Source organism: Aspergillus vadensis (genome assembly GCF_003184925.1).
Source record: "Aspergillus vadensis CBS 113365 unplaced genomic scaffold BO88scaffold_10, whole genome shotgun sequence".
NCBI lineage: Eukaryota > Fungi > Ascomycota > Eurotiomycetes > Eurotiales > Aspergillaceae > Aspergillus > Aspergillus vadensis.
This window is the reverse complement of record NW_020292048.1, coordinates 989,859-1,015,246: the sequence shown is the minus strand read 5'-3', so window position 1 is coordinate 1,015,246 and position 25,388 is coordinate 989,859. Positions and strand designations below refer to the sequence as shown.

Below are 25,388 nucleotides of genomic sequence, written 5' to 3'. Positions count from 1 at the left end.
GGGAGGCAGGATGTCGTACTAGAAGGACGGAATACCAGCGACATCTTCAACACCAATCATTTACCGCCAGCCTCGAACTGACCCAAAGTTATCAATCTGGGTGAGAACTGGCTTTTGGCGACCCGAAGTTAGGTATCCATGCTCTGCTTCTTGGCTTTTTGGAAGCGAAGGGAAAGGGAGGGAAATGCTGGGGATAGAGAAGAAGTGGTAGACTAGAGAAGGATAGCGATATAGAGAAATTGAATTCTGCCCGAAAGGGGAAAAGCATATGGAAAAGAAAAACCGGAAAAGGGAAAAGTCAAAAGGTCGGAAATGCTAAGTAGAGGCCAAAAAGGGAGCCAAAACAAAAAGAGGAAATAAAAAGAGGGAAGAGAGAAAAAAAAAAAGACAAAAATGAAAAGAAAAAAAAGAAAAAAGTAGGAACAACAAAAGGAAGAAAAAAAAAAGGGATAAAAGAGAGACAAAGACCAAATGGGAAGACGCTAAGCTACTTACCTGCTTCGAACTCGTGGTGGATACAAGCTGTATGTATTTTATGCGTATGATATACCGACAGCCTATGTGTCCAGGATTATCCCCTGTGGATATAGCATGTAGTATGTAGGTCCGGGTGCACCACCTGGTAACACCTGGGAACACTAGCCAGACTCCCTGGTTAGTGCGTCTGTATGTTGTGGTAGTAGTGAGTTAGTTAGCAAGCTAGTCAATATGTACCATCCATACATACCTAGTACATCGTGCATCCACCCTGGGATCGGTACCAGACAGCAGGCACACAGACGTTGGACGTGTCGCCCTGAGGAGGCAGTGAAGCGCCATCCAGACGTTTATCTTTATTTGTCGCTAAGGGGTAGAGATAGTTTGATGAATTGATTGATTGATTGATTGATTGATTGATTGATTGATTGATTGATAGGACACGAGGGACTGTAAACATGGCAGCAGCGGATCAATACCGGATTATTGATCCAGGTTCCGGACGTCAGTTGGAAAGAAACGACCCTCACAGCAGAGAGGCAGAGACAAGTCAGGACCTTAGTGATCCGCGTGTAGCTGCCCAGAGGTGCTAAGGAAGCCATGTTCCATGGTTGCCGGAGGGGCTCTACTTCCGGAGGGAACCAATGATGCTCGGAAGGCACCAGATCGATAGCCAGGCGCATTTCCCACCCTCCCCGACGCATCCTGAACCCATGTCGGTACTCGACCACATCCTGACTCGCAGCAGCAGCAGCAGCAGCAGAGATGCCATCTACAACAAACCACTGAACTCTGGAACCTCCACGTCTCATAACTGGCAGTAGCTCAAACACAAATCCAAGCCAGTCTAGCCGCCAGATTGTTTACCTTTCTTTACTGCTTGCCCTGATTTTCTCCCCCCAACCTAATCTCTCTGGTGCTCTTGGTCCACTCACTTACTCACTCTCTCTCTTTCTCTGCCTCTCACTGCCTGTCTGTCCGTCTGTCTGTCTGTCTCCCCTGCGTTTCCCACCATTCCAGCCCTTTTTCCCAGGCCCTCTAACCGCCCCGCCTTCGCGCCCGTGGGCCCAACGGGGTCAAGACAGCGGCTGCAACAACCTTAAAGGCAGGGTTACTTGCTTTTTGCCTTTTCTCCTTTGCCCTCTACTGTATTCTTTCCTCCTCCCCCCCCTCCCTCCTCCCCTCCCCTTCCTCTCCGCCGTCTAAATGGACTCTAACTTCCGGGATCGGATTTTCCCTTTCTGATCCGATGATCCAGTCCAATTGACCTAACTCTCGATCGTCCCTCCCCCGATCCATGGTTGTTCTTTAGTCGCTTCTCTCCTCGTAACGCCTGACAACTACTAGCTATTATCGATACTATTTTTTTTTCATAAATTCTTTTATTTTCTCGCCTATGCCGCTGCCGTGACCGCTACTTTCTCTTTTGTTCTCTTCCCCCGACGGTTTCCTGTCCTTGCGGGGAGGAGACTTTTTTTTCCCTCCTTTTCCTATTTAGTATCCTCATTCCTCCTTGTGCCTCGGCCGAGATTTGGGGATACTCTTCTCCACTGTGTGACTGTGTGTGTGTGTGTGCGCGCACGGGTGTGCGTGCATCTTTGCTCTCATACATATTTCCAGGCTTCGGGGTAAAATACACTATTGTGGACTTGGATCATTCTTACTTGCCTTGGCTTTTTACTCTGCGGCTTTCCACTCCCCTCTTTCTTCCACTCCTTTAATTCCCTTCATCGGCCAGTGCTTGGTTCCGCTGAGGATATCTCCAGCGAGTTTGTTGTTGCCATCATTTCCTCCATCCAACCTTTCAATTCATTCATTGGCTCATTTGCGGCGCCGAACTCCAGCTTCCTCTATGTGCCACCTGACTTTCGATACCCCGATATCACCCACAGCCTGCATACACCCTGTTGGCTAACATTGGCGTCTTACGTTACCGTCAACCAAGAACGCCGGTTTTTGATTGAACGCACCCCTGTGTCCTTACCATATCCTGAGCAGGAAAAGACGGATTCTTTCTTTGTGAATCAATTCCTGGATTTCTGGGTCTCATGTTTGAAATCGGACGAGTTTTGCACCCACCAATCACCATGGCTTCGCCGAATCGCAATAACTATAGCTATCAAGGGTTAGGATCTTATGATTCCGGCCGTTCCAGGCAAAACTCAGGTGCCATGGACATTCACGTCCTCACGGGACAAGAACCTCCTCGAGAACCCCCAGGCAACGATGATCCTTATGATGGCCATGGGGGTCCAGATCAGACAAGCCGTTATACCAGGTACTTCTCCCTTTCCATACTGTGCACACCCCCACGCCCCGCAAGATCCCTATTCCTCGTGCCGTGAAAAATCGCTAGTACTCTACAACTATCGGGCGACTAATTCAGAGATCTTCTCCTTCTGTTGTTCGTTTGATTTAGGCCTCCAAACAGATGGCTCTTCTATGAAGAAAATGGGCGAACATATCATGGTTATCGCAGAGGAGTTTACCCGCTGCCATGTGATGAAGAGGAGCAGGACCGTCTCGATATCTTCCATAAGCTGTTCACGGTAGCACGCGTGTCCGAGAGCTTAATTTATGCACCTCACCCCCCAAATGGTAGATTCTAGATCTGGGATGCGGCACTGGGATCTGGGCCATTGACGTGGCCCATAAGTATCCGAATGCTTTCGTGGCTGGGGTAGATCTAGCACCTATACAGCCTCCCAACCACCCTGACAACTGCGAGTTCTACGCGCCTTTTGACTTTGAGGCGCCATGGACGCTTGGGGAGAATTCTTGGGATCTAATCCACCTGCAGATGGGTTCCGGTAGTGTTCTGGGCTGGCCGAATCTCTACAAGCGAATCCTAAGGCATCTTCAGCCTGGGGCATGGTTTGAACAAGTGGAAATAGATTTCGAACCCCGCTGCGATGATCGCTCCCTGGATGGACTGGCACTCCGGGAATGGTACCAGTACCTGAAGCAGGCGACACAAGATACTATGAGGCCCATAGCGCACAGCTCCCGGGATACCATCAGACACCTTGAGGAGGCAGGCTTTACTCAAATCGACCATCAGATGGTGGGGTTGCCTCTCAACCCTTGGCACCATGATGAGCATGAGAAGAAGGTAGCCCGTTGGTATAACCTTGCAATCTCTGAAAGTATCGAGACGCTCAGCCTCGCCCCTTTCAGTCGCATCTTTCACTGGGACTTGGAGAGAATCAGACAAATCACGGCGGAGGTTAAGTCACAGGCCTTCAACAAGGAAATCCACGCTTACAACATCTTACACATATACCAGGCACGGAAGCCGGGCGGCCCGTCCCTTTGAGAAATGCTGAAATAATAACGGCAGCGCCGGCTGTAATGCAAATTTCATTCCGGATACCCATATACAGCCTTTTGTGGGAGGGTCCTCCTACCTGTTTACTTCTTTTTCTATTCCCCTTTTTCTCGATGAGAATAAGTGACGACCTATCCCGTCAAGGAGACGGGATCATACTGAATTGCATATACACCAGAGCGAGCAGAGTCCACAAAACCACTCATGGACTTGAACTCGTTACCAGCACTGCTTGTTTGACGCACGAATGCCAGGAACGCAGGCAGGCCTATCTTCGTTGTATTATTGCCTACTCTAGTGCAGACAGCCGAATGGCACAAGGATTTCGCGGACACGACGTATATCGTCAATCACACTATGAGGATGATTGCCGTCTCAGGAAATACTGCTCCAGTTGAGAAATCATTCAAGCTCTTCAAGAGGGTGAGATGCCGGTGTCGGGACTCACGGAAGTGACACGACGAATCTAGAGTATCAGCTTTGCCAGAATCCAAGAGCAACTCTCATCCTCAATGTTGTACTTCTTGGAAACATCTGCAACCAAGGCTGACTGCTCTGCGGCAATGGCACCACCGTGGCAGTTGACTGAGTGCTCGTGGTGACGGACCCCCTGAGGCCTCTCAACACCAGCCACTCTCCATTAAGACCTAACAATGTCCAATGATCGTGGCTGTCCTGTGAAACAGCCACCTTTGATTTGGTACTCCTTAATGAACTAGATGAAAAAGAAGCGAAACGGAAGGCTTAGAAAATAACGCAAAGCCCTTCAAATGGGTTCTATTGAACATTTTTCTCTCCCACCGAAACTCCACCGATCATGTACCGTAAGTATATCGAAGAGTATGCCATGTCCCTTGAGACGGCCTACCAGACGCCAAGAACCCTCTAACTGACATATAACCCAATAGATGACTCGCAAAGTAAGACAGAAGTAACACTCGGAACAGTGAGAGAACGCAGTGTGTTAGCCACAAGTACAAATTAGCGCCGCCGACCCTTCTGACCTCGTGTGCTGCCGTTCCTACCGCCACTTACACTGTCCTTCTCACCATCCCCATTGGCATTCGTTCGGTCTCGCGCTGCGCCTGGACTACGTCTCCTCATCGTCCCGGGTCCAACAGCGATGATATCATCCTCGCTTTCACTGTCCGAAATATCAAGAAGGACTGGCATGCGAAATGAGGTAACAATATCCTCATCCGCGCCGTCTTTGTTTACTTCGATTGTGAGAACGTCGGGGACTTCGTCTTCCTGGTCTAAACGGCGCTGGTGAATTTCCTCTGCCGGGTGGATATCGAATTCATCTTCACGCTCAACATACTCGACGTTCTCTTCGACCTCACCGAAGTCAGGGGCCAGGGCTGACCATTTCTGAGGAGTCACAATCGACCAAGTATAGATGCATCCAGATTCTAAGCCACAGGCAACCACCATCGGACGGCTAGGGTGCCACTCAACCACTCCTAGTTCTTCGCGGGGGCCTTCCAAAATCTTGACCAGGGAGCCGTGGCTCCGCTCCCAGACATAAATGTCAGGGTTCATGAATGTGGACGCAGTAACAAACTCCCCGGTGGAAGAAAATGCTACATGGTTCCAACTCAAACGGTTCACCACATCTTGGAATTTATGTTCCACTTGGAGTTTGATGTTGGTAGGCTCCAGATCGATACCCAGTTGCGAGAGATCCGGCATGAGTATTGTGCGTATAACGCGATCAGAGCTGTTGACTAGTAGATCCCGACCGTTACTCGCTAGGCGAAGTAAGATCACCACACCATTGCAGAGCCGAGTGGAATGTATTGTGGTACAGGTTTGTGTCTCAATAATATTGATCCAACCCTTAGATGTACCCGCTATGATATGGTTTCCTAGAGCAGTGAAAATCGTAACACACGTGGAATGTTTCGCATCTTGAGCTGCTTGTTTCGCAGCAACGGCGGGGTCGATTTCTTCGTTCTTTGGAGGCGGAGGGCGAAATGGAGCGGATGGAAGGATGCGCTTGACGGGCTTGGGTAACGAAACATCCACGAGGACAGGCTGATCCTCAAAAAGAGACGCTACAAAGAGCAAGCTGCGGGAGGGATGCGTCAGCAATGTGCTAGCCGCTAGATAATAGAAGGGCTCTTATACTGGTTATAAGGGTGTAGTTCTGCGATATAAACGGGTGCTTCGAAGCGGACGGTGCGGACCCGGGAGCCATCTTTCAGATCCCATAAAATACATTTCCAGTCCTGAGAAGAACTCAAAAGATAACGGCCGTCTCTTGACCAACTGTACACCGAGTGTAGTTAGCATTAATGTGCGTACGGCGGATTGCGCCGAGGGGGTGTGTGAATGAGCTACCTTAATGACTGAATCTGCCTGGTATGACCTCGTAGCTTTCGCGCAACCCCGTTGGTTTCCACATCAAAAATTACTACTGTTCCATCAACCTGGGACACGGTTATTGATTTGATCTTGAAGCAATCCCCGCATGTTGTTGGTAACCAACCCGTCCAGACGCCAGATAGTCTCCTTTGCGATTAAACCGTAGACAAGTCGCATGTCCACTTCCTGATATAGAATTAGTGATCACACCGTAGAAGAGTGATAAAGTGCGACATACTCAGCTTCTCCGTCAACGTGTCTGGATAATCCTGAGCTAGGACAAAGGGATCAACAAGAGACAAATTCATGATGCTAGGTTAACACAGAATGGTTCGGCAAGCGTCAAGTCAAAGTCAGCGAGTCAAACGACAAAAGAGGCGGTAAGTTCCCAGCCTGCGAAGAAGGCCGGGAGGTTCGCTCGGGCGCAAACATCCAGTGTAGTCAATAGCCACAGATTTAATGAAATAAAGCCGGGCGGGGAATGGGAAATACCGGCTGGCAAAGTGAATTGAAGCCGAAGGGGAAATAAAGCGACGAGCGGGCGGTGAAGAGGTCACATAAATTTGTCAATTGCCTTCCCCAGTCATTGGTCTGTAACTGCACTCTGAGTGGCGGAGAGTTTACTGCCACCTCACATTTGCCCCACTATTTGTTTAGCGTTGCGGACTTTTAAAGGGCCGGTTGGTCGCGCTAGCTTGCGGCTCAGAAAACTCGTTGCCCCATCGCCGACTGACCTGACGTCCAACCGTCTCCCTTTCATCACCTCAACACGCCTCCTGTCCATCGCCCAACAACCCCGACCATCGCGCTTTGCATCGCGATATCACTTTCCGAGCTGGAGATATCGCCAAGATCGACCGTGACCCTCTTTTTTTCCGCCCTTTCGAGCTTCGCGCAGTCGGTGGATAAGGTCGCAGGCGCCCTCGTGGCAAGGGCTGCCAGAGGCCTAGGCCGGCCAGTTTGCTCGCAAACATTTGCATCGTCGCTTCAGCCCATTTAGACTGTCTATAGATCAGTGCTTCCGACACGTCAGTTTCTGTCTTGCTCGGTCATATCTCGACTCCTTCGTCATCGCATACCCCCGGAGAACGATCAACCGACGACACCAACCACCATCATGGCGAACGTGTACTTTCCCTACTCCAAGGCGCCTCTGCGCACCATCAAGGAGATCCAGTTTGGTTTGTTCTCGCCCGAGGAGATCAAGCGGATGAGTGTGGTCCATGTTGAATATCCGGAGACGATGGTTTGTTTTTCCTGAAGTGCCGCTCACACCGACTGAACGTGGCAAAACGCTAACGCGGTAACACAACAAACAGGACGATCAACGGCAACGGCCGCGCACAAAGGGTTTGAACGATCCACGCTTGGGAACAATTGATCGGCAATGGAACTGTGAAACTTGTGAGGAAGGCCAGAAGGAGTGTCCTGGTCATTTCGGACATATTGAGCTTGCCACACCGGTTTATCATATTGGTACGTTGTCCGCCAGCCAGGAGAGATTAGTCTTATGTTGCACGCTTGCTAACGTCTGCTCCAGGTTTCTTGACTAAGATCAAGAAGCTGCTTGAGACGGTCTGCCACAACTGTGGCAAGATCAAAGCCAATACGGTTAGTCATCCCTTATGGGATGGCAAATCTATCACGGCATATTTGCTGACATGAAACCAGTCCGACCCCAAGTTTCTAGAAGCCCTGCGCATGCGAGACCCCAAGAGACGATTCGACCACATCTGGCGACTGTCCAAAGACGTTCTTATCTGCGAAGCCGACCCTCCCCCGGACGATGACGAGCCCTTCTCGAAAGAGAACTCCAAACCCGTTCGGATGCACGGTGGTTGCGGTAATGCCCAACCTCAGATTCGTAAGGAAGGTATCACTCTTGTCGGAACGTGGAAGCCGAACAAGATGATGGACGAGATGGACATGCAGCAGCCTGAGAAGAAGGTTATCACCCCGCAGGTTGCGTTGAACGTTTTCCGTAACATCTCTTACGAGGACGTTCGTATCATGGGTTTGAGCAATGACTATGCCCGTCCTGAGTGGATGATTATTACCGTCTTGCCGGTTCCCCCCCCTCCTGTTCGTCCCAGTGTGCTTGTCGGTGGCAGCACCAGCGGCCAGCGTGGTGAGGATGATCTGACATATAAGCTGGCTGAAATTGTCAGAGCGAACCAAAATGTTCAACGCTGTGAGCAGGAAGGCGCCCCAGAGCACGTCGTGCGCGAGTTCGAGTCGCTCTTGCAGTACCATGTCGCCACTTATATGGACAACGATATCGCTGGTCAGCCGAAGGCCATGCAGAAGTCAAATCGCCCAGTCAAGGCTATTCGGAGTCGTTTGAAGGGTAAGGAGGGTCGTTTGCGACAGAACTTGATGGGTAAGCGTGTGGATTTCTCTGCACGTACTGTCATTACTGGTGACCCCAACTTGTCTCTTGAGGAGGTCGGTGTGCCGAAGAGTATCGCGAGAACCTTGACTTATCCCGAGGTTGTCACACCCTACAACATCGAGAAATTGCAGACTCTGGTCTCGAACGGTCCGAATGAACACCCGGGTGCTCGGTATATTGTCCGAGACAATGGCGAGCGCATTGATCTTCGTCATGCCAAGAGAGCCGGTGGTCAACAGTTGTTATACGGATGGAAGGTTGAGCGTCACATCATGGACGGCGATGTCATTCTGTTCAATCGACAGCCCTCTCTTCACAAAGAGTCTATGATGGGTCACCGTGTTCGCGTCATGCCCTATTCCACTTTCCGGTTGAATTTGTCTGTCACTACTCCTTACAACGCCGATTTCGATGGTGATGAGATGAACTTGCACGTCCCTCAGAGCGAGGAATCGCGCGCGGAATTGAGTCAACTGGCATTGGTCCCCATGAACATTGTGTCTCCCCAGCGAAACGGCCCGCTCATGGGTATCGTACAGGATACGCTGTGTGGTATCTACAAGATTTGCCGGCGTGATGTCTTCTTGACCAAGGATCAAGTCATGAACATCATGATGTGGGTTCCTGATTGGGATGGGGTGATTCCTCCCCCGGCAATCTTGAAGCCTAGACCTCGCTGGACAGGAAAGCAAATGATCAGTATGGCGCTTCCTTCTGGTCTTAACCTGCTGCGTGTGGATAAGGATAACTCTCCGCTTTCTGAGAAGTTCTCGCCTCTGGCTGACGGTGGTCTCCTCATCCACAACGGTCAACTGATGTATGGTATGTTCTCTAAGAAGACTGTTGGTGCTAGCGGTGGTGGTGTCATCCATACTATCTTCAACGAGTATGGTCATGGTACGGCTGTTGCTTTCTTCAATGGTGCCCAGAGAATTGTCAATTACTGGCTTTTGCACAACGGTTTCAGTATTGGTATCGGTGACACTATCCCCGATGAGCTTACGATTCAGCGGATTGAGAACTGTGTGCGCAACAGGAAGAAGGAGGTCGAGTCGATTACTGCAAGTGCTACTGACAACACTCTCGAGCCTCTACCCGGTATGAACGTCCGTGAGACCTTTGAGAGTAAGGTGTCTCGTGCTCTTAACAACGCTCGTGATGAGGCTGGTAGCGAAACCGAAAAGAGTTTGAAGGATCTGAACAACGCCATTCAGATGGCTAGGTCCGGTTCCAAGGGTTCGACTATCAACATATCCCAGATGACTGCTGTGGTCGGACAACAGTCCGTCGAAGGAAAGCGTATTCCTTTCGGATTCAAGTATCGTACCTTGCCTCATTTCACCAAGGACGATTACTCTCCCGAATCCCGTGGATTTGTTGAAAACTCCTATCTGCGTGGTTTGACACCCACCGAGTTCTTCTTCCACGCCATGGCTGGTAGAGAAGGTTTGATTGATACCGCCGTCAAGACCGCTGAAACCGGTTACATCCAACGTAAGCTGGTCAAGGCTCTTGAAGAAGTCATGGTCAAGTATGATGGCACTGTTCGGAACTCTTTGGGTGATATCATCCAGTTCATCTACGGAGAGGATGGTCTTGATGGTGCTCATATTGAGAACCAGCGGGTGGACATCATCAAGTGCTCGGATGACAAGTTCCGTGATCGTTTCCGTGTCGATCTGATGGATCCTGAGCGCACCCTGGGACCGGAGGTACTGGAGCAGGCCAACGAAATCGCAGGTGATGTAGAGGTCCAGAGACATCTGGATGAAGAATGGGAGGAGCTTCTCAAGGATCGCGCGTTCCTTCGCTCTGTGGCTAAGGAAGACGAGGAGATGATGCAACTTCCGATCAACGTGCAGCGTATTCTGGAAACTGCCAGAACTACATTCAGGATCCGCGAGGGTACCATCAGCGATCTTCATCCCGCGGAGGTCATCCCTCAGGTGCGTTCTCTGCTGGATCGTTTGCTTGTGGTTCGCGGAAATGATATCATTTCACGTGAAGCTCAGGAAAACGCGACATTGCTTTTCAAGGCCCAGCTTCGCAGCCGTCTCGCGTTCCGCAGATTGGTTACGGAGTACTCCATGAACAAGCTGGCATTCCAGCATGTTATTGGAGCTATTGAGAGCCGATTCGCCAAGGCTGGTGCCAACCCTGGCGAAATGGTTGGTGTGCTTGCTGCTCAGTCTATTGGTGAGCCTGCCACGCAGATGACACTGAACACTTTCCACTTTGCTGGTGTCTCGTCCAAGAACGTCACCTTGGGTGTTCCTCGTCTAAAGGAAATTTTGAACGTTGCTACCAACATCAAGACCCCCTCCATGACGGTCTACCAGGAAGCTGCTCGGTCATTTGACAAAGAGGGCGCCAAACAACTGCGTAGCGCTGTCGAACACACAAGCTTGCGTTCCGTTACGGAAGCAACCGAGATTTACTACGATCCTGATATTCAGACTACGGTCATCGAAAACGATCGGGATATGGTTGAGTCCTACTTCATTATTCCCGAAGATGTCACGGATGATGCGTCGCGCCAGTCCAAGTGGTTGCTCCGTATTATCCTCAGTCGGCCGAAGCTTCTGGATAAGGGTCTCACTGTGCAGGATGTCGCTTCTAGGATTAAGGCTGCCTACCCCAAGGACATCGCTGTCATCTTCAGTGATAACAACGCCGATGAGCAGGTCATCCGTATCCGTCAGATCCAGGACTACAAGGAGGACGAGGAGGATGACGACATCGAATACGATGTTACGCTTAAGAAGTTGGAGCAGCATCTCCTTGACACTCTTACCCTCCGTGGTGTTCCCGGCGTCGAGCGGGCGTTCATCAACGAGAAGAGCAAGGTCAGAGTTCTGGAAGATGGATCATTGTTCGCTAGCAAGACCGATCCGCTTTGCAAGGAGTGGGTTCTCGAAACAAGTGGCTCGTCTTTGGGTGAGGTTCTGGCAATCCCCGGTGTCGATGCTACTCGTACGTACTCCAACCAGTTTATCGAGGTTTTCGAGGTGTTTGGTATCGAAGCCGCACGGACAGCTGTTCTTCGCGAATTGACCCAGGTGCTTGCGTTCGACGGTTCTTATGTCAACCACCGCCATTTGGCGCTGCTGGTCGATGTCATGACTGTACGAGGCTACCTGACACCCGTCACTCGACACGGTATTAACCGTGCTGATAACGGTGCACTCATGCGTTGTTCGTTCGAAGAAACCGTCGAGATTCTGTTGGAAGCTGCCGCTTTCGGAGAGCTGGACGACTGCCGTGGTGTTTCTGAAAACCTTATTTTGGGCCAAATGGCTCCTGCTGGTACCGGAGAGTTCGACATCTACCTTGACCAGAATCTCATGAATACTGTCGTGTCGAACAATGCTCGCTTCGGTGTTATGGGAGCGATCGGCGCCAAGGATGCCATCATCTCCGACGGTGCTGCTACCCAGTATGACACGGGCTCGCCTATGCAGGAGAGTGCTTACATCGGCACTCCCGACCCCGAGTCAAACTTCTCTCCCATTCGCCAAGCGGGTGCCGAGACTCCTGGTGGCTTCACCGAATACCAGCCTACTGGCGGCTTTGGAGGCGGGTTCAGTCCGGCAGCTACAAGCCCAGCTGGCTATTCCCCCAGCAGTCCGTTCAGCGCGAACCCGACGTCGCCTGGCTACTCCCCGACCTCGAGCTATTCTCCCACGTCACCGGGTATGGCTATCACCAGTCCTCGTTTCATGTCGACGTCTCCTGGGTTCTCCCCCGCGAGTCCGTCATTTGCTCCGACATCACCGGCATACTCTCCTACCTCTCCTGCGTATGGCCAGGCATCTCCCACGTCGCCATCGTACTCGCCAACTTCGCCAGGGTTCTCGCCGACGTCGCCGAACTACAGTCCTACTTCACCCAGTTTCAGCCCGGCTTCACCGGCCTTTAGTCCAACCTCGCCCAGCTACAGCCCGACAAGCCCTGCTGTTGGTGGTGTTGGCCGGCATCTGTCACCCACTTCCCCCACCTCACCTAAGTACACGCCTACCTCGCCTGGGTGGTCTCCCACGAGCCCCCAGACGTACTCCCCCACATCTCCCAACTTTGCCGGCTCGCCGACGTCACCTGGAGGACCAACGTCTCCTGGCTACAGCCCGACGTCGCCGGCTTTCAGCCCTACGTAAGTCACTCATGAGCAACGATTGATATCATTTGGTCACTAACCCAGCATGCAGATCTCCACGCCAGTGAAATCCTAAGATGGTTGCTTTGCTCCTTTCTGACCTTCGCTGTATCATTGTACTATCACCTACCTCCCAGACGACCTCTAAGAGGAACAAAAGAAAAAAACATCTTGCATTGTATGTTGCGGAATTGGTTGGTTATTTCATGCAGAATTTGGGGCGCCTGTAGCCTTTCCCTTTCACCCATCCGTTTTTAAACTGTATGTTTTTCTCTTCTTGCGTCAGCCTGCAGGTCGATCCCCTTATTATCCCGTATTAGTTTCCTTTCCTACTTATTCTTTTTTTCGAGCCAGCCTGCTGAAATTGCGAACGGTTTTGTGGGTTGGTGATATTCTGTGTTTTGCTTGCTTTCTTTCCCCTTTTTTTTGCACATTGAACTACCAAGCGTTTAGACTTGAGGATGCTTGTGGACCATGACTCGGTTATGAGAATACGATGGTCCTCTCCGGAGATGGTGTTGTTTTCTCTGAGTTTGCATCGAGGACGAGTTATTGCGTGTATTGCTGCGATCGATCAGTATCCCTATGCTTTGTACACAGACGACTGCAGATGGGTTATGGACGAGACCGGAGGTCAATAATAATGAAAATGGTTGCCAACACATGTGCCTTGTAGTGATCAAGAGTAGTAGTAGATGTACTTGTAGTCTAGATAGTATTGTAGTGAAGGAGCCAAGAACCTCGGCGAAATGAAGCTCCGCAACGCCAGGTGGCCCGTTCCGCATCGGGGCCGAGCAAGCAACTCCCCCGAGTTCCCAGTGCTCATCTTCACTGTCAGCTCCTCCCCCCTCTCTTACTTATCGGAAGCTCGAGCACAGAGTCGCCATGCGCCTCTCACTGTTCACTCCTACTCATCTCTCTCACACAACATGAAGAACTGGTGGCTGTGGCGTTTCCTGCCGTTGGCGCTTCGTGAGTCTCACTGTGGAGCTTAGCCGCATCACGCGATAGCTACTGACCTCCACGCACCACTTTCCAGTGCTTCTGCAGGTGCTTGCGGTTGAATATAATGGACAGCCCGACAAACAAGAACCCTTAACAGATGTCGTTCCTGAATCATATGCACATGCTGAGTCCTCGAGCGGGCCCGAGGGCTCTAACAGCCTACCGGGACACGGTGAGCAGCCCTGTGCATGACGCCAGCGCACTCATCCTTGCTAACAACTAGATTCCTGATGTGCCAATAGAACACGTCGAAAATGCCCTTCGAATCCTCCGAGAAAGCAAAATCCCCATAGTCGCTCACGAGAAACCATCCGGCCTTCTGGGATACACCTGGCATTACGCCCAAGAAGCCTTCCGAATCCTATTCATGAATGGACCGCAGCCGGATGGGACACACAAGCAGAAACTCGATCCAAATGTTGCAAAGGCTGCGAACGAACTCAAGATTGCGGCGCAGGAGGACCAAAACCCCGATGCAATCTTCCTCCTAGCGGAAATGAACTTCTACGGCAACTTCACCCACCCGAGAGATTTCAAGCAGGCGTTTCATTGGTATCAGACCTTGGCCTCGTCGACTGGCAATGGTACGGCACAATATATGCTTGGGTTTATGTATGCAACGGGTGTTGGGGGTGCTGTGGAGCGCGACCAGGCCAAGGCCCTGTTATACCACACCTTTGCGGCCGAAGCGGGCAATACGAAGTCGGAAATGACCCTCGCATATCGCTACCACGCTGGAATCGGGGCTCCTAGAGATTGCGACCAAGCGACTTATTACTACAAGAAGGTGGCCGACAAGGCTATTGATTACTACCGATCTGGACCGCCTGGTGGCAATAGCATGATCCGCGAGTCCTACCGTTGGGCGGACGAAGAGGGTGGTGTTTATGGTGAAGGCGCCAGTGTATCTACGCCTGCGCGCGATGGAACGCATTCGAGCACGGAAGCCAGCTTGGAAGACGTCCTGGAGTACTTGGACTTGATGTCGAGAAAGGGCGAACTGAAGGCTACTTTCAGCCTGGGCAAGATGCATTATGAAGGGGGCCGCGGCTTGCCTAGGAATTTTCGCAAGTCGATGAATTACTTTAGACAGGTCACCAAGCGGTACTGGAATAAAGACGGGTCGGTGAACCCCAACCATCCTGTTGGTGTTGAGAAGCTGGCTTCGAAAGCAGCAGGCCATATTGGCATGATGTACCTGCGGGGCGAGGGGGTGGAGCAGAACTTTGCAACCGCCCAGACTTGGTTTAGGCGTGGACTCGCGAATGGTGATGCGCTCTGTCAGCATGAGCTTGGACTGATGTACCTGCATGGCTATGGCGTAACACCGGATGCGTTCAGAGCTGCATCGTACTTTAAGGCTGCGGCTGAGCAGGACTTCCCGGCTGCTGAAACGAGACTGGGTGCCCTGTTTTTGGACCAAGGAGATGTCCAGACCGCCACCCGCTATTTCGAACTCGCTGCGCGCTGGGGCTGGATGGAGGCCTTCTACTACCTGGCAGAACTGTCCAACAATGGGGTTGGGCGGAAACGACACTGCGGAATGGCCGCGTCTTACTACAAGATGGTCGCCGAGCGGGCGGAAGTCATCCATTCATCTTTTGAGGAAGCGAACACCGCATATGAGAACGGAGACAAGGAACGGGCATTCATCCCCGCTCTGATGGCTGCGGAGCAGGGCTACGAGCATGCGCAGTCCAATGTTGCGTTCCTGCTGGACGAGCAGCGGTCTTTGTTCGCCATTGACACCATCCTCCCAGGAGCCAAGAAGAGCAGACCAGCTCTGCTGCGAAATGCGGCGCTGGCTCTTATCTATTGGACACGCTCCGCCAAACAGGCGAACATCGACTCCTTGCTCAAGATGGGCGATTACTACCTAACGGGCATGGGCATTGCTGCGGATGCGGAGAAGGCCTCGACCTGCTACCACACCGCAGCCGAAGTGCACTACAGCGCGCAGGCGTACTGGAACCTGGGATGGATGCATGAGAATGGTGTTGCCGTGGACCAAGACTTCCACATGGCCAAGCGATACTACGATCTCGCGCTAGAGACTAGCTCTGAGGCGTATCTGCCCGTGAAGCTCAGTCTGCTTAAACTGCGGATGCGGGGATACTGGAACTGGCTCACGAATGGAGACATCAATCCCATCCAGGAGGAAGAAGGTAAGCAACCCCCACGTAATTACCGCTGAGAAGATCCGAACAGCCACACTTACACACCAACGCAGAAGTGAGATCGCATCGGACCCTGAAGGAATTCATCGCCACTTTTATCCAGAATAACGAGGAAGAAGAGGCCGCCTTCCGCGCACAGATATACAAACAGGATGAGGAGGACGAACTCATGTCGAGCAATCGCCTGGACGACCACCGCGAAGACGGCTACTACGACGAGCTGGAGCTCGATATTGATGATAGCTTTCTGGAGGGATTGCTCATTCTCAGTCTTGCCGCGACGCTGCTCGTGCTTGTGTACATGAGACAGCAGCGCAACCGCCAGCGTCAGAACGACAACGGCGGCGCGAATGCGGCGGCAGGAGGCAATGCCAATAATGATCGGGGAATGTTTCCTCGGCCGGGCGAGCCAGGTTTCAATGATTGGCTTGCTGGGGCGGTAGGTCATTAATGATATAGAATTGTGCTTTTCGCAGTAATGTATATGCTTGATTTAGCTTAAGTACACGAATGATACCTTCCTAGTTAGTTACCATCTACCGAGTATGTAGAGAATTGATTTGAGTATCTATCTTATCAGCTGACTTGTCTTATCGATAAGCATATTTACTTTCCACTTCATACTTCTTCCAAGTTCATACTTACACCATCCCCACAATCCATCCCAATTGCATACCAATACCTCGCTCAACCATTCAACCTCTTCAACCCGAGAGAAACCTGTCTATCAAAAAAGACACACACTATGAACCCAAACCAAACTCCAACCCCAAACCCCAAACGCCGCCGTCTGTACACCACCAACACCACCAAATCATCACCCTCATCACCCTCATCACCCTCATCAACGCTCACGAAACCATTCAAATCGCCTCTGCGCAGACCAGCAGCACCAACCCCAGATATCACCACAACCACCACAAACACACCCTCTTCATCCTCCAAAGACACAACAACCACACAACCCCAAATACAATCCCACACATCAACCCCCGCCACCCCCAAACCCAACCCGTCATCTTTCACGACCCCAATTCCCAAACCCACCCCCAAGAATAATACTCCTACCCCCAAAGAGAAGAACAAAGAAGAAGACCCCACCCTCCGCACCCTCCTCACCACCCACCGCCACCTCCAATCCCGACTCCTCTCTCCGCACAGAACTAGAAACAGTTACTCAGGCGCAGCGCATCGAGGAATCTCGCCGAGATGAGGAGCTAGAACGATTAATTGTGAAATGGAGAGGTGTAGGGCAAAAGGTTGCGGAGGAGGTGTTTGAGGGGGCGAGGGAGAGGGTTGTGAGGATGGGGGGTGTGAGGGGGTGGAAGGGGAGGGAGAGAGAGATAGGTGGTGGTGGTGGGTGGTGGAAGGATGGTGAGAATGATAATGGGCATGATCATGAGGGGAAGGGTGGGGGGAAGGAGAAGGTTTGTCTCACCCTCTGTTTGTTTTCTGCTTGGTTGTGTATGGGTTGTGTACTGTGGGTTGGATATGTGCTGATTTAATCTGTGTCGTAGGATGAGGAAGAAGATGAGGAAGAGGAAGAGTTCACAATAGGGATGATGTTGAAGACGATGGGGATTGATTTCAAGGTTATTGGGTTTGATGGGGAGGGGCAGAGGTGGGTGTGATTCTACTGGGTCAATTGTATTGATGTGGATGTGGTGGAGATACTATTGATGTGACTGCTGTATGTCTATGTATCTGGGAGAGCAGTCTACTTGCTAGGCCGATGATGAAAAGCCAGCTATAATATGAATAAATCAAGCATGTGATCAATTTTTGCTAACGCTATACTGCAAATACCCCCTATTGTGACCGCAATTTACAAACTCCTAACTCATAATACCATCCTGGCCCATACATATGTTCTCAGCCTGTTTTCACGCCATCCCGTATCGTAACTGCTCGGTAGAAAACTCCATAACACAAAATGAACAAAGAAAAGAAAGGAAGCTTTATCCAGACAGTCTTCCTCAACATTAAATGATGTCCATGCCATCAATATCATCACCATCAATGTCCTCCATATTATCAGCCATAGCACCGCTCAGGGCCATTTGGGAAGGCTTCGGATCCTTATTCGATCCGTATCCTTCTCCGAGAGCACCAACCATCTCCAGCTCGGGCCCAGCGATGATACGACCCTCGGTGTCGACTACCTCGCACAGATCGATCAAACTCTGCCGGCTTAGAGACTTGAAGCCATCGGTCCGGACAACACGTCCCCAATTGGCAAGGCAGAATTGAGCGGCACGACGCATCAGCCACTCTTCGTTCGTGCGCCCTGCACGCTCCCAGATAATTGCAGCGTTCTCTACATCCAATTCGCGGCTGAGGCGATTGACGCAAAGTAAACGCAACTTGGGCATGTCGTACATATTCGCCATGACGAGCATTCCCGCAACGTCGATGATATCAGAGCAAAACTCCAAATGACCGGCGATACTATCTGTATACAGATAGTAGATAAACGCACGCACAACCGAGTACGGCTCGGGGATGTGCATCCGGTTTGCATGATATTCAGCCATTTGAGCCGAATAAAGCCTCTTGAAGTGGGGCCATCGCAGCTGCAGAATGATCCGGTGCACATGAATCGGAGGCGAAGTAGGTGTGTTGGGGGAGAGGAAAGCTGGCTCTGGTTGTGAGGTGGGGATGTCTACCTCATCGTCCGAGTCAACGTGATCGTCTGAATTAGCGGTAATGATAAAGTCTGCGCCGCTACCGGACTCTGGTGGTTGATCAAACGCTGCCGAAAGGTCTGCTCCTAAACCGGACAAAGAGCCCACTCCCGTTGGTTCGGAAAGCGACGTTCGGCTTTGACTGGGCGAAAAGGCAGACAGCTCGTTTCCCAGCAAGCCGTATCTCTCAAGGTCAATGCAGAGTACCTCGCTCATGTTATTCTCATCACTATTTCCGGGAGTGGCACCGGTGTCGAGGCTACTACCAAGAAGCCACGCCTTGGTACCGTCAGCGTTCACAGTGCAATAATGCCATCTAAAGCCCGGCTTGAAGATTTCCTGCCCGTCAGCCAACCGCTGCCAACGTAAAGCGTCCAGATCCAGTGATGACAGGTTGCACTCATAAGTACGCACTGTCTCGGACGGCGTAATCAGATCCAGGAGCACCCCAGATGCATAGGCCTGGAAGTGAGTGCCAGAGAACAGTGCAGGAACGTGAGGGCCGGACTTGAACCGAAGACAAGAAATGGCGCCCGGAGCGATCGGTTTCCGACGATTGCCATTGCGAACTTGGACACTCCCGGAATTCGCTGCATAGCTGCCGGACCGGCCCGAGAGCTGCTGCGGGGGGCTACTAAAGATAGCGTCTGGACTATAAGTAATCCTGCTGGTTGGCGCTGGGGAATCCACGGTACCTTGTGAAGTTGCCGTTCCAAGAGACGGAATGCCTTTGAGATCCAGCCACCAGATATCCGTTGTACGTTCCATGTCAGGATCGAGACCTCCAAAGATCCAGAGGCGGCCGCCCCACACCCAGGCGATGTGGTCGAAACGAGCCGTGAATCTCCAGGTGCGAGACCAGGTCCAGGTTTTCAGGTCCAGATACGACAAGTCGTCGAGGATCACATTGTTCTCTCCAGTTACTCCTCCCATGATGAAAAGCTTCTCATCGTGGATGACGGCGGCATGGCGAGCCCTTCCTCGGGGAATCGGTCCATGGATTTCCGGCTGAGTCCAGGTAGAGGTTGAGATGTCCAGGATGACAACGTCAGACAGGTGGTCGCGGTGTTCATTTTCTCCACCAAACACGATCAACTTATCACCTTGGTAGAGGGTGGCCGTATGACCTACAACGACCGAGAGTATGAATTAGTACGGTTTGCGTTTTCTTATCAGAAGGTATCAAAAAGAATGCGGGGAAACTAACCCATGCGGACACCGGGAATGTCACCATAATTATCAACCAGTTCCCACCGAAGAGTATTAAGATTCAGACGCAACACGTGGTTGTAAACTATTTTAGCAAGTAAGAAACATTAGTATTAGACTTGAATGATGGACAGTGTGAGAAATAAGCATATGCACCTTCATCCGTGTACTGATCAAAGCCGCCAAAAGCGTAGATCTGGTCATTATTGCAATACGTCACCGAAGCATTGACCAGGCAGGCTGGCACATGGCCTTGTGCCTTGCGGATGCTTGGGCGGTAATCCGCGCCGCTACGGCGACCATCACTGGGACTAGGCGGCATGAGGAATGTGGACGCCGGTCTCTGAAGGGTGGAAGAGAGGGAAGTCATCGGGTTAGGAGTCCTGGACGACCCGGTCCAACGCGGTGGGTCAGCGTGGAACGGCGAAAGGGGCGACGAAGCGTTACTATTCCTGGCGGTAGTGGAGGATAGCCGCGCCATTAGGGTCCGACAGTAAAGACGGGCCCAGGGGGTCAGAAAAGGAGGATGACCGAAAGGCAAAGATGGTGAATCAAAAGATAAATCAGTAGTAACACACACTCTCCTCACATACTGATGCTGATCCCAGCGACCCCACGTCTCTTGTCAACGGCAAGAGAAGAAAAAGGAAAATGAAAAGGGGAGAAACGGTAAGCGCCAAGCCGATCGTCGCCGAAAAGGGAAGAGCCGCATGTCAGGTGGCAATCTAACCTAAACGGGACTAGGGCAGCCGTACCTCCAGTAACCGGCGTTGCCATGGGTGAGCAGAACTATATCCTTTATTTACTCCCTTTTCCTCCTTCACCCCCGTCCCCTCCTCTTCCTCCTCTTCATCCTCTTCCTTGTTCTTTGCCATTTATCTGCTACTAATTGCATACCATATTGCGTGGGATTGATATTCCCTGCTTGCATTCAATACTACTGTATCGCAGCTAGGTCTTCTTCGTCCTGTGTCCAAGCCAGCGTGACTGGGATTGGGCCTGCAAACGGACCTTGAAGGCACTTCTCTCTCGATACCCTCCCTTATTTCTCGAAAAGTAATTATATATCAGCATGGCTACACCTACAGTTTCGACTCCCGTGAAGACTCACCATGGGATCTTCTCCACTAAGACGGCTGGTGGCCGCATGCCCCTTACGCCTTCACCACGCACTCGCGCAGGAAGTGTGACGTCGAACCACTCCTCCCCATTCACACCTCCCTGTGGTGCTCAAGAATCGGGCAAGGAGCATGGAAAGTCCGTCTATGGTGGTAACCTCTCTTCATACTTCGCCAAGTCTGTCTCGAGGACAGCCCGCAACTACCGCGAATCCCCCAAGTCCAACATCGCCCGTGCTCGCACGCGCAAGTCTCCCAGACACCTTGAGCTGGGTGTATCAGAATGGGCCTTGACTGGCACTGGTCCTTCATCACAGACTCCTACCAAGGAGCGTCTGCGGAAAGAGGTCGTGAGGAAGGAGGTGACCAAAGAAGTGGCCAGGAAAGAACCACCGAAGAAGGAGGCAATCAAGAAGGAGGTGTCGAGAAAGGAAGCGCCTAGAAAGGAGATCACCACTCGGACTACGCGGTCAGGAAAGACAACCGTTCGCATTCCCCACAACGCAGGTGACAGATTTATCCCGAACCGTACTGCCAGTGAGGGACTTGTGACTGCTGGCACAGCCAAGCCAGAGGAAAGCCAACGACCAAAGACCAGTAGCAGCGATGGATCATCCGTCCTTGCAAATGCCGCGAGTGCTTTCGACATTGGTGGCCGCGGAACAGATGAAGACATCACCGCAGCTCTGGAAAGCCTTGGACTCGAGGATAACGAGCCAACGACCTCATACACCAAGCCAGCACCGGATGCTGTTGCGTACGAGTCGTCTTTGGCAGATGCCTGTGGTGTCAATCTGAACACTCGCATCCTGGCCTTCAAGCCGCCACCCCCAGAGTCATCCAAGCCCATTGATCTGCGCGCTCAGTACAACCGCCCTCTCAAGCCTGCCAAATCTCAGTCCGCTCAGTTCCGCCGACGTGTCCAAACCGCTCCTGAGCGTGTTCTGGACGCCCCTGGTCTTCTCGACGATTACTACCTCAATCTGCTGGATTGGAGCTCTGGCAACCAGGTTGCAATTGGCCTGGAGCGCAATGTTTACGTGTGGTCTGCCGACTCAGGGTCTGTCAGCTGCCTGCTGGAGACTGCACCTGACACCTACGTAAGCAGCGTAAAGTGGAGCGGTGATGGCGCCTATGTCGGTGTCGGTCTCGGAACTGGTGAAGTCCAAATCTGGGATGTCGAGGAAGGAACCAAGCTTCGCAGTATGTTTGGCCATGACTCGCGTGTAGGTGTCATGGGCTGGTCGAAGCACACACTGTCTACCGGTGCCCGCAGTGGTCTGGTATTCAACCACGACGTTCGCATCGCACAGCACAAGGTTGCCGAGCTGGTCTCGCACACCTCTGAAGTCTGTGGTCTGGAGTGGAGACCCGATGGTGCTCAGCTTGCCACCGGTGGTAACGATAATCTGGTTAACATCTGGGATGCTCGCTCTCTCAGCGCGCCCAAGTTCACCAAGACCAACCACCGCGCTGCCGTCAAGGCCCTCAGTTGGTGCCCCTGGCAATTGAACCTGCTTGCCACTGGTGGAGGTTCTTATGACCGCCACATCCACTTCTGGAACACTACTACCGGTGCTCGTACGAACAGCATCGACACCGGCTCCCAGGTCACCAGCTTGAGATGGAGCAACCACTACCGCGAGATTGTTAGTTCAAGTGGATTCCCCGACAACTCGCTGAGCATCTGGAGCTATCCCACTCTGGTCCGGAACGTTGAGATTCCTGCCCACGAAACTCGTGTGCTGCACAGCTGCCTTAGCCCAGACGGTCAACTCCTAGCCACCGCAGCCGCTGACGAGAGTCTGAAGTTCTGGAAGATTTTCGAGCGCAAGCCTGGAACCAGCGCTGCGGCCTCTCGGGAGGGTGGTGTTGGCAGCAAGGCTCAGATGACCAAATCCATGACCATTCGGTAAATTGGTTGGTCGTCTGCAATTTCTTCGCATCTTGTAATTTTTTCTTCTTCGATGACTATATTTCGGGTTCGGTATCGTAGACCGGTTTTGTCTAGATATCATTGGTTCTATCGGTGTTCAGTACATTGGGGGCACATATTCGGATCCATGGGACGGAAGGGGTGTTATTGGTAATTGGCGTTTGTATTTAGGTTTGACCGTATAATAGCTGTGAGGATCCTTGTATAGAAAGTCGCTTACTCATAACTGCTTGTCCTATCGCGTCTGCGTCCTAGAAAGGATATAATATCTCCAGCCTATAGTCAACCAAGGCTATGCGCCTAGGCCTTCAATAGAATTCTGACTGAAAGGGCAAGTCAGAATCATTCAACAAGAGATCCCACTGCAGCCCATCCATTTCCGGCGCCACACTGAAGAGATCAGACCACAGCTGACCCCAGCTATTCCTCCTTGCTCCGCTCCACATTGGGTCCTCATCTTCATGACCAGACCCTTGCATGCTGTCCGTCAAAGGAAGACGTCCGCTGGCCGCATTTGTCATGCTCTCATCCACCGCGACGACCCGGGACTGTGACGGAGCAGCGCTCGACATCGTCCCACCCGATCCAGAAGCCACATCAATATTATCGTTTCTCTCAGGCGACCTTGCCTGTTGCTGCACTTCCCTCTGAGATTCCTGAAGGATCGACAACAATGTCTGCGTATTCTTCCGAATAGCCTCCATAAGTGACGCCGACTCATTCTGTGATTTCTCCAGTGCATGGATAACATCCAACACTTCCTGCTTGCGGGTATCTGCGCCCGGAGCGGTAGGCTTCATAGAGACGTCCGTGGCCAGGACCATAGCGGCGAAGAAAACGTGGTTCATAACCAGGCTGTAATCGGAGGGGTTGAAGCCGGCGAGAACGCCTGTGTCTTTCAACGTGCGGCGAAGGTCGAGGACCGTTTGGGCGGAGCGAATGCAGGTCAGTCGAGAGTAGGCGTATTTGGGGTTCGTTAGGCCTTCGCGGTGGTAGGGGCGATGAAGGCGGCAGAGGCGGACGTGGAAGCTTAGATGGGCGACGGTTCGTTGCCAGGCGAGGTAGGGTCGTTGTTGGGTTATCTCTTGGCTTTTTCGGATGCTGGCGGGGTCGTTTTGGAGGAAGGTTGGGAGGGATTGGACGAAGGTGTGGAATTTACGGTCGATTTCGAGGAGGGTTTCGTAGTCGGGTTGGGTGGATTCGAGAAGTGTGGTTCCTAGGGTGTCGATGATTTCGCGGCATAGTTCGGCGTAGTGGATTCTGAAGATGAATACGGACATGGAGGTTGGGACTGAGAGGGGAAAGCTGTATGCTGGTCCTGTGGGGGTTAAGGATTCGTCGTCGATGTTGCTGGGATGGTTCACTTTCATTTGTTTTGGGTGGATGAGGTAGGTGCCTTCTTGTGGGCTTTGCGAGAATGCAGAGATCCTGTGGTTGTCAGTGGATTTGGGGGAAATGTGAGGCTGGAGAAGGTAAGGTGTACCAGTCAGAGGAGACGAGGTGCCACCATGCTCGTCTCTGTACCTCGACTTCGATAGCATTGTATCCTGAACGTTTTCTTTCGTCTTGCTTTTGGACCGTGTCCAGCAGATGGATTTGCATCGATCGGGCCATGCATATTGCGTCGATTCTGAGTGCTTGGGCTTTGTGGGAATACCAATCCGCATGGAAGAGAACGCGCGACAAGGCACTGACTGCGCCAAGAGCAGTTGTTGATGGCGGCACTGGCTGGATCGGGTTGTCAATTATACAGAGAGCTAAACGCGCGTATGTGGTGAAGGCTGCTTTAGCTTCTGCCTCTGTTGCGCTGAGCAACTGCAGAAGTCCTGGGGTTGCAACCAGAACAGCCCCAGCGAAGATGCTGAAGAACACTACCAAGACAGTGGGGCTTGGCTCCATGCCCTCAAGTATACCCCTGTATGTTTCATCTAATAGTTCTTTTGTGGATGGGATATGGAACACCCCGAATGTTGGCTGAATGACTACGTTGAAGTGGTCTAATAGTTGGCGAGCCTGGGTCCATGGGGGAAGACACCTGGATATGCTCTTCATATCTCGCATGCAGTTATAGAGATCAGCAATGCGTCTTTGTAATGAAGATAGGGGTAACAATGTAAGCGGAGTGACACATCCATTGCTCGAGCCTCGTGCCTAAGGAATGTTTCAGCTTGCGAAAGCAAGAGCTTGTAGGAAATACATACACCACTTGTGACCAAGCCCTGGTTTGTGTTGCTGCCCTGGGCACCAGTAGCTTTACCAGGCGGATCTAAATCTGCATTAGATTGAGGTCCTTGAATGACCAGCCAGGCTGAGTGTCATCCCTGGTGGATAATCGGGACGATCTCAGGCCCGCAACGATGGTTCTAACCCGCTAGTTATAACTCACCCCGAGGAATATCAATCCGATCGAAGACTGCCTCTTCTAGCCTTGCGACCCGACTTAAGATATCATTCGTATCTCTTTCCAACTGTGTCAGTGAGATTTACAATGACATTCCCAGATCATGGAGCCCACTAACGCAGCAGTTGTGTTCTGGCTATA

General features: G+C 51.8%; 10 protein-coding genes across 10 annotated transcripts; 5 read left to right on the top strand and 5 right to left on the bottom strand.

Annotated features, from left to right (window-relative positions):
* Window positions 1-557: 557 nt before the first annotated feature.
* Window positions 558-2,376, bottom strand: BO88DRAFT_425378 (uncharacterized protein; the record flags this gene model as incomplete). Its single annotated transcript, XM_025708826.1, has 8 exons — window positions 558-629; window positions 715-831; window positions 1,120-1,249; window positions 1,593-1,668; window positions 1,696-1,836; window positions 2,019-2,098; window positions 2,159-2,202; window positions 2,353-2,376. 8 exons carry the CDS (start codon window positions 2,374-2,376, stop codon window positions 558-560), a joined length of 684 nt encoding a protein of 227 aa, XP_025563507.1.
* Window positions 2,377-2,564: 188 nt separating this feature from the next.
* Window positions 2,565-3,793, top strand: BO88DRAFT_425377 (class I SAM-dependent methyltransferase; the record flags this gene model as incomplete). The annotated part of the gene is made up of 3 exons (XM_025708825.1): window positions 2,565-2,755; window positions 2,897-3,035; window positions 3,080-3,793. 3 exons carry the CDS (start codon window positions 2,565-2,567, stop codon window positions 3,791-3,793), a joined length of 1,044 nt encoding a protein of 347 aa, XP_025563506.1.
* A 672-nt stretch (window positions 3,794-4,465) lies between these two features.
* BO88DRAFT_404722 (Set1-mediated histone H3-K4 methylation subunit Swd1) lies at window positions 4,466-6,667 on the bottom strand. The gene is made up of 5 exons (XM_025706696.1): window positions 6,411-6,667; window positions 6,297-6,358; window positions 6,149-6,237; window positions 5,936-6,076; window positions 4,466-5,876 (listed from the first exon to the last, which is right to left on the bottom strand). The coding sequence occupies exons 1-5, from the start codon at window positions 6,478-6,480 to the stop codon at window positions 4,787-4,789; spliced, it is 1,452 nt and encodes a 483-aa protein (XP_025563505.1). The 5' UTR covers window positions 6,481-6,667; the 3' UTR covers window positions 4,466-4,786.
* Window positions 6,668-7,426: 759 nt separating this feature from the next.
* Window positions 7,427-7,758, bottom strand: BO88DRAFT_39920 (uncharacterized protein). Its single transcript, XM_025705352.1, has one exon. The coding sequence runs from the start codon at window positions 7,642-7,644 to the stop codon at window positions 7,468-7,470; it is 177 nt and encodes a 58-aa protein (XP_025563504.1). The 5' UTR covers window positions 7,645-7,758; the 3' UTR covers window positions 7,427-7,467.
* On the top strand, window positions 7,510-12,982 carry BO88DRAFT_39936 (DNA-directed RNA polymerase II core subunit RPO21). The gene is made up of 3 exons (XM_025705365.1): window positions 7,510-7,648; window positions 7,713-12,714; window positions 12,770-12,982. Exons 2-3 carry the CDS (start codon window positions 7,874-7,876, stop codon window positions 12,783-12,785), a joined length of 4,857 nt encoding a protein of 1,618 aa, XP_025563503.1. The 5' UTR covers window positions 7,510-7,648; window positions 7,713-7,873; the 3' UTR covers window positions 12,786-12,982.
* A 664-nt stretch (window positions 12,983-13,646) lies between these two features.
* On the top strand, window positions 13,647-16,421 carry BO88DRAFT_388073 (ubiquitin ligase complex subunit HRD3; the record flags this gene model as incomplete). Its single annotated transcript, XM_025704839.1, has 4 exons — window positions 13,647-13,689; window positions 13,757-13,894; window positions 13,965-15,887; window positions 15,953-16,421. The coding sequence occupies 4 exons, from the start codon at window positions 13,647-13,649 to the stop codon at window positions 16,348-16,350; spliced, it is 2,502 nt and encodes an 833-aa protein (XP_025563502.1). The 3' UTR covers window positions 16,351-16,421.
* Window positions 16,422-16,555: 134 nt separating this feature from the next.
* BO88DRAFT_404719 (putative DNA repair protein Dds20/Mei5) lies at window positions 16,556-17,188 on the top strand. The gene has a single exon (XM_025706695.1). The coding sequence runs from the start codon at window positions 16,645-16,647 to the stop codon at window positions 17,110-17,112; it is 468 nt and encodes a 155-aa protein (XP_025563501.1). The 5' UTR covers window positions 16,556-16,644; the 3' UTR covers window positions 17,113-17,188.
* A 693-nt stretch (window positions 17,189-17,881) lies between these two features.
* Window positions 17,882-20,162, bottom strand: BO88DRAFT_339243 (Kelch motif domain protein; the record flags this gene model as incomplete). The annotated part of the gene is made up of 3 exons (XM_025703018.1): window positions 17,882-19,710; window positions 19,791-19,877; window positions 19,949-20,162. 3 exons carry the CDS (start codon window positions 20,160-20,162, stop codon window positions 17,882-17,884), a joined length of 2,130 nt encoding a protein of 709 aa, XP_025563500.1.
* A 496-nt stretch (window positions 20,163-20,658) lies between these two features.
* BO88DRAFT_404718 (WD40 repeat domain-containing protein) lies at window positions 20,659-23,066 on the top strand. The gene has a single exon (XM_025706694.1). It carries the CDS (start codon window positions 20,865-20,867, stop codon window positions 22,824-22,826), a length of 1,962 nt encoding a protein of 653 aa, XP_025563499.1. The 5' UTR covers window positions 20,659-20,864; the 3' UTR covers window positions 22,827-23,066.
* BO88DRAFT_39859 (fungal specific transcription factor domain-containing protein) lies at window positions 22,991-25,170 on the bottom strand. The gene is made up of 3 exons (XM_025705329.1): window positions 25,048-25,170; window positions 24,330-24,997; window positions 22,991-24,274 (listed from the first exon to the last, which is right to left on the bottom strand). Exons 2-3 carry the CDS (start codon window positions 24,905-24,907, stop codon window positions 23,155-23,157), a joined length of 1,698 nt encoding a protein of 565 aa, XP_025563498.1. The 5' UTR covers window positions 24,908-24,997; window positions 25,048-25,170; the 3' UTR covers window positions 22,991-23,154.
* Between the last annotated feature and the right edge of the window lie 218 nt (window positions 25,171-25,388).